Below are 6,540 nucleotides of genomic sequence, written 5' to 3' on the forward strand. Positions count from 1 at the left end.
GGTTTTTCGAGACAGGGTTTCTCTGTATAGCCCTGGCTGTCCTGGAACTCACTTTGTAGACCAGGCTGGCCTCGAACTCAGAAATCCGGCTGCCTCTGCCTCCCGAGTGCTGGGATTAAAGGCGTGCGCCACCACGCCTGGCTCAAGAATTTTTTCAGACAGTATCTTACTATATACCTGAATTCACAGTGTAGCTCAGGCTGGCCTGGAACTCACAGAAATCTGTGTCTGTCTTTGCCTCCCAAGCACTAGGATTAAAGGTGTATATCACCATGCCTATCTTATCCATAGGTTTTTAATTTATATTTACTAGCAAATATTGACCAATCTGCTTTTGAAGGTGAGATCTGCAAATACTATTATATGTAAGTATTTTCCAGTTTCCTGGTTTAATCAAGAAAAACTTTATGGAATAACCAACAATTACATGTACACGCACATGCACGTGCACACATTTACAAACTTAAAAACTATAAATTTATAAAAAGAAATAATATATTTGTCAGACTCGGGGCTGGAGAGATGGCTCAGTGGCAGTTTAAGAGCACTGCCTGCTTTCCCAGGATGGGGTTCAATTCCCAGCATCCACATGGCAGCTACACTGTCTATAACTCCAGCCCCATAAGTTCCAAGACCTTTACACAGACAGACATGCAGGCAAAGCACCAATGCACATAAAATAAAAATAATTTAAAATTCAGTTTTATGTTGCGAGTAAAATTTTAATTGTTCTAGCTAGAAACAAGCATACATTACACATTAACACAGAAATATATTAGACGAAGGCGGCTATTATAAATTTCTCAACAACCAAAATAACATACCGTTACTACTAGTACTATCCCATACACGGTCCACTCAGCATGTGGATGTTAGCTGATGGCTGAGCTTGGTGTGGAGGACTAGACTGTCAGGCTGGCGTGAGCTGGGCCTTGTTCTTGGATGGACATGGACTGCATGCACTTATTCAGCAGATCCTCCTCCTGTGTTTCTTCACTCGGGCATGACTGAGAATCATTAGACGGAACTACAGGGAAGATAAGCGTTTATAATGCATTCTGGAAATAAAATGCTTTAATTTTATTACTATTATTTTATGTGTGTGGGTGTTTTGCCTGCATGTATGATTATGTACTGTGTTGGTGTGCCTGGTGCCCACAGATGGCAGAAGAGGGCATCAGAATTAGAGTGGTAGATGCTGGGAACTGAATACAGAGCAGCCAGTGCTCTTAACTGCTGAGCCATCTCTTCAGCCTCATTCACATATTTTTTGAGACGGTGTTGATATGTCATACCAGTCTGGCCTCCGACTCCCAGAGCTCCACCTGCCTGTGTACCGTGAGTGTGGGGATGAAAGGTGTGCACCACCACACATGCTTGGGTATAAAATGCTCAACACTACTTCAGAATGGCCCAGCTTAGGAAGCTTTTAGCAGACAAAATCCCCTACTGTTTTCAACTTAGTTACCCTCCACTTCCCAGTCTCTTTTACCATAGAGTCACAGCACTGTAAGTATGGGTAGCACACTTAGTAAACACTGTTCCCTCTGATTTTCAGAGTTTTTTGGTTGAGGGAATTAGGAGCTAAGGTAACCTGTCAGTTATGTTTTCAATGTCTCCATATCCTTCAGGGTTTTTTTCCCTCATGGTTTAAGGACCTTAGCAATGTTTCCTCTGACAAGGTCTCCCTGGCCTTTTTAAACCAGACTTTAACAACCTCCCTGCCCTTTCCCTGATGTCTTAGGACCTTGCATATGCTTGGCAGGCATCTACAAAACACATGTGAGGCTGGGTATACTGGCACAAGTCTATAGTCCCAGCACTTGGTTATCAGTTAGTCTGTGCTAGAGAGAATCAGGCCCTGCCTAAAACAAAACCAACAGTAACAACAACAAACCCTGAAGGACTAGGAGTGGAGGTCTGGATGTGAGCAGAGGTCTGTGTGAAGAGCACATACCTAGCACAGGAAACAAAGACACACTTGAATCTCACTCTTGAGAATTCTTTTGAATGGAAGCCTAAGCTACTTCATGTTTAGTTGTTCTGGTTTTTGAGATAGGGTATCATTGAGCAGCTCTATGTGGTCTTGAATTTGCTATGTAGATCAGGCTGCCTTGGAACTCAGGTCCACTGCTTCTGCCTGGGACCTATGTCAAACCGCCATGGTTAGAGCTCATCACACTTAAAATGTCTAATCAAGACAATTAAAATGACTATATTTGGCTTAGTATTTTTTAAGCTAAGTGTTCAAAAGTGCAAGGTAGGCATGGTAATCCTGCCCACTTATAATCTTAGTGCTTAGAGGTAGAGACAGAAGGGCTGGTTCTATGAGACCTTGTTTCAAAAACAAAAATCCATAACTCTGTGTGTGTGTGTGTGTTTAATTCCACATTTACCTGGTAACAAGAACAGTCTGCCTGGTCTTCTAAAAATCTTCAGTGACTTGCATCTTGTTTTAGATGCATACCCAATTTTTAACCTGTGATAAAGGGAAATATTTTAATTGGAGACAGTAACATGAACAATGCTGTCACTTTTCTACATAAGATTCTTTTTACTAGCTGCTGTGTTTACCAAAGACCCTCATTCCCCAGATTCTCCTGTGATCTATTAACCCTGAAGTATAGCACAGTTATCATAGTTTGAATACTGACACTTTTGTGTTGTTGGCTGTGGGTTATTTTCTGAAACAATCTCATGCAGTCCAAGCATGCCTTAAATTCATCAAGTAGACCAAGATGTCCTTAACCTCCTGATCCTCCCACATACTGAGAGATCAGGTTTATGCCATTACCCTGCTGATAGCTACTTTTCTTCTCCTTCCTCCAGGCTGTATAGTACTCCTCCCCAATGCAGGTGTTCTGCACGTTTTTGGGGGTTTTTTTTTTTTTTTGTTTTTTGGAGGCATTTGCATTATTTGGAATTTGAATTCCAAATCTATCTATCTCTAGCTGATCCAGGATTTGTTTACTGTTTGAATATAGGTGTGTGTGCTATGGTTCACTTGGTGGTTCGTGTATGGAGGTTAGAGAATAGCTTTGGGGAATCTATTCTACCCTGGGTTCTGGGGCTCAAACACAGGTTGTTGGGCGTGCATACCAAATAGTTTTACTTGCTGAACCTGCCTGCCTTGATCAAGAAATATTTATAAATCCACAGATTATACTGTGGGGAAAATTGGAATACTTGGTGTGGTGGCACACTTGTACTGCTAGCATGTGGGAAGCTGAGGCAAGAGACTACCCTGCGTTTGAGGAATACCTGGGCTATATATACCCTGTCACGGAAACTCAAGCACCCTTGAGTGTCATATCCCACTCACTGCAGTGAAGAGGAAGTAGCCTCCTCATCTGAGTTCAGTGGCATGGATGTACTAGGAAATGGTATTTTATTCTCAAGAGGATCCTTTCACACGGAACTGGGTACATTTTTTTCCTTCTTAAACTCAAAAACCAGACAGACCCTTCTTTGTGTCTCAGGGGTCGCCAAAGGGAATGTATGATCATTTCAGGTGCTCCAGCTGCAATGCTCAGAGAGTCTTCTCTCTCCAGATGGTGTCTCCATGCAGTACAGGGGGAATGCTGTTTCTGTGAGTAGCGAGAGCTCATATGGCCTCTGTGGTGAGTGAGCACACCTGGAACACAAATCACCTCTTAGAAGATGCTCTCACTTCTCCTAAGACCTGACAAGAAACCAGATGGAGGTACACCTGCCTGTCTTCTGTGACCCGTGATGAAATATGTGCATGTACTGCCTCTTCATCAAGGTCCTCAGGTAGCTGGAGTTACAGATCTTAGCAACGCTGCACAGGTAACGCTTCTGGCCCAAGGTGAGCTCTGGATGCTGAAAGACAGAATGGGGGCTATTGACTGCTTAGCGTAGGAGGCATGCAGATCCTGTGTTCACAGACAAACACTGGGAAAGCCAGGAATGTCAGATACACAGGCTCGTCTCTTCTAAGGAGAGATGTATATATTTAACCTATGATTAAGTCTAGTGCCACTGCATTATCTGTGCTGCCAGGCAACAGCAAACGCTCCTCCAGACCCCTGTCAGGGAATGTCGACCCTCGGGCCTTTTTCCTCAGTTAGCCTACAGCACCTATAGTATCTTCTACTTTACAGAGTGTCGATGTAGTCACATCTTAGGCTTTGCTGTGTACATGGGCTGAGTTATTTGTCACCAGGAAACATTTTCCCAAATGGTGCTGTGCTTACATATGCCTGAAGTAAATGACTCAAGGTAAGACTCTCGGAGTGTGAACCAACACCATCTCCTGAGTTGTGCTGTGCTGGACTGAACTGCTTTCTCTTGCACAGACTGGCATACTGCTGGCCTTGGTGGTTGCAGAGACCCCTGACACTATAGAACACAGCTCAGTGGTCTTCTTTCTCAAAGGATGGATGCGGAGGGCTGTTCCACCCTATCTTTATGATTCTCACAGGCAAATCAGTTATCTCAACTTGCCTAGAGAAGGAAATGACAGTTTATTAAAACATGCAAATGGCTATAGCTGCCACAGACAATAATTCATATATCTTTTGAGCTTTGAGAACCAAAGAAACCTAGAACTAAAAAAGGGGTTGGACATCTTGCTTGCTTGCTTTTGTGTCGTGTGCATGTGCACTCACGAGAGTGTGTGTGTGTGTGTGTGTGTGTGTGTGTGTGTAAGGTGGGGCTATAGCTTGCAGCTTTTAGTTGTCTTCTTCCTCTGTGTGGAATTCCGTGCAGGTTCAGGCTTGGTGTCCAGCACCTTCACTGGCTGAGCCATCTCCCCTGCCCTTGCCCTTGCCTTCTTACTATGATTTTTGATGTGTAAGATGGTGGTACCTGAAAGCACCTTAGTTTACTCTGTTTCAACTAAAGAGACATTTTTTCCAGAAGCAGAAAAATATCTACTATGTCTGTGGAACACAATACTGTGAGTTAGTTTCCAACCTAAATTTTTAAAAATTGTATGTCTGCATGTGGGGATATGCACAAGTACAGATGCCCAGAGTCAAGAAAAGGTGTCCAAAGGAAAGAGCTAGAAGGAAAGAAGTGGACAGGCGCCACAGTGTTACACCACCACAGCTCTGCAAGGGGCTCACTGTTCATGGACTCACTGACAGAATGTCACATATGCCATGAAGACTGCAGGGCCTTCATTCTATCTGCATAGTTTATCTTCAGACATAAGTTCTGGACCCAGAGCTTGGTCGCTGGGCTTGCTTCGGATGCTGAGACCCTGGGACCTGATATCAGGCATCCTTCAGAAACATTTCAGGGGCTGGCAACATGGCTCAGCAAGCAAAGCACTTGCTGCCAAGACTGACAGCCTGAGTTTGACTCTAGGATGCACAGGGTGGAAGGAAAGAACTGGTTCTCACAAGTTTTCCACTGACCTCCACACACACCATAGTCAAAATTTAAAATTCTGTCTTACCTTTAGAAAAGATGCATCTGTCATTGATTTAGGGATATGAATTGTTTGGATTTGAGTAGTTTTCCATAACTCCTGCAGTTTGGCAATGTGTGAGTACACTCTGTGTCCCTCCTTGATTCTGTCTGTAGGCAAAGACATAATTACATGACTTTCTGAGACAAAAGATTATTAATAATACATATTTATGACTACCAGTGATTATCCTGAAGCAGCTGTAGTATTTTAAGTCAGAGTTACATTTTGAGAGAATATAGAGTATGCCCTTTACTTTAGAGTGCACAAATCAACATCAAATGATACTCGGGATCCCTCGTCAGCAGTTCAGTGCAAATAAAGACCAGCTGCAGGCCTGACAAGATGGGAAAGGATTTGCCCAGCATGTCTGGCAATCTGACATCAGTCCCTGGACTGTAAAACAGAATGAGAGAAGTGACCCACAGAATTATCCTCTGGCATCCCCTGCACACACACCCATGTCACCAAGGCCAGCACACCCTACCTCCCCTTAACCCTTAAGCTGCAAAGTTAGTAAGAGACCCTTAGAGGCTTTCTTTTCCTCTCTCTCTTAACTTGACTAGTAAAGTGGTATTTTGAAAGTGTGTCCTGTGAAATAGCTTATGGTTTCTGAAGCTGTTCATGCAGGATTCTCCCCAATAGTGCATGTGTAAACAACAGGTGTGAGTTATTTCCAACCGTTGCTAATTCTAAACATATTTCTTTTACAATTCACTGGTACTTTAAAAAAAATCGTTATATATTAACAAAAGGTAAAGAGCTCATCTTTGAAACTCTTGAAAGAGTACAACTCAAAAAGAGAGTTCTCTCCTACCCGGTGGGTTCTGGGGGAACTGAACTCAGGTCGTTCAGCTTGAACACAAGTGTCCTTAGCTGCTGTGCCATTTTGCCGATTGGTAACACTGCATTGTGTACTTAGTTACAGGGAACCTGGGTTCTCTCAAAGCTGTAATCCACATGCATTACCTGCTTTATGCTGCTCGCCAGCGCCCTTGGAATTCTGGGGATAAGAATGTCCAGCTGATCTGTTAGCAAAGAACACGCATAATATGTAATCTGACAGCCTCATAGCACTGAGGACTGAATTTTTTTTTTTTTTT

The 6,540-nt window shown here is 43.3% G+C and overlaps 1 protein-coding gene across 1 annotated transcript in view; it reads right to left on the reverse strand.

Moving 5' to 3' along the window:
- Window positions 1-701: 701 nt before the first annotated feature.
- Fam216a (family with sequence similarity 216 member A) overlaps window positions 702-6,540 on the reverse strand; it is a 7,572-nt gene continuing 1,733 nt past the window's right edge. Inside the window, exons 2-7 of the mRNA XM_021163694.1 lie at window positions 6,407-6,465; window positions 5,426-5,547; window positions 3,714-3,843; window positions 3,463-3,634; window positions 2,397-2,479; window positions 702-1,027 (exon numbers count right to left, since the gene is read on the reverse strand). Of these exons, the coding sequence (XP_021019353.1) occupies window positions 903-1,027; window positions 2,397-2,479; window positions 3,463-3,634; window positions 3,714-3,843; window positions 5,426-5,547; window positions 6,407-6,465 (691 nt within the window). The 3' untranslated portion in view covers window positions 702-902. The remainder of the gene's footprint in view (window positions 1,028-2,396; window positions 2,480-3,462; window positions 3,635-3,713; window positions 3,844-5,425; window positions 5,548-6,406; window positions 6,466-6,540) is intronic.

Source organism: Mus caroli, chromosome 5, assembly GCF_900094665.2.
Source record: "Mus caroli chromosome 5, CAROLI_EIJ_v1.1, whole genome shotgun sequence".
NCBI classification, from domain to species: Eukaryota; Metazoa; Chordata; class Mammalia; order Rodentia; family Muridae; genus Mus; species Mus caroli.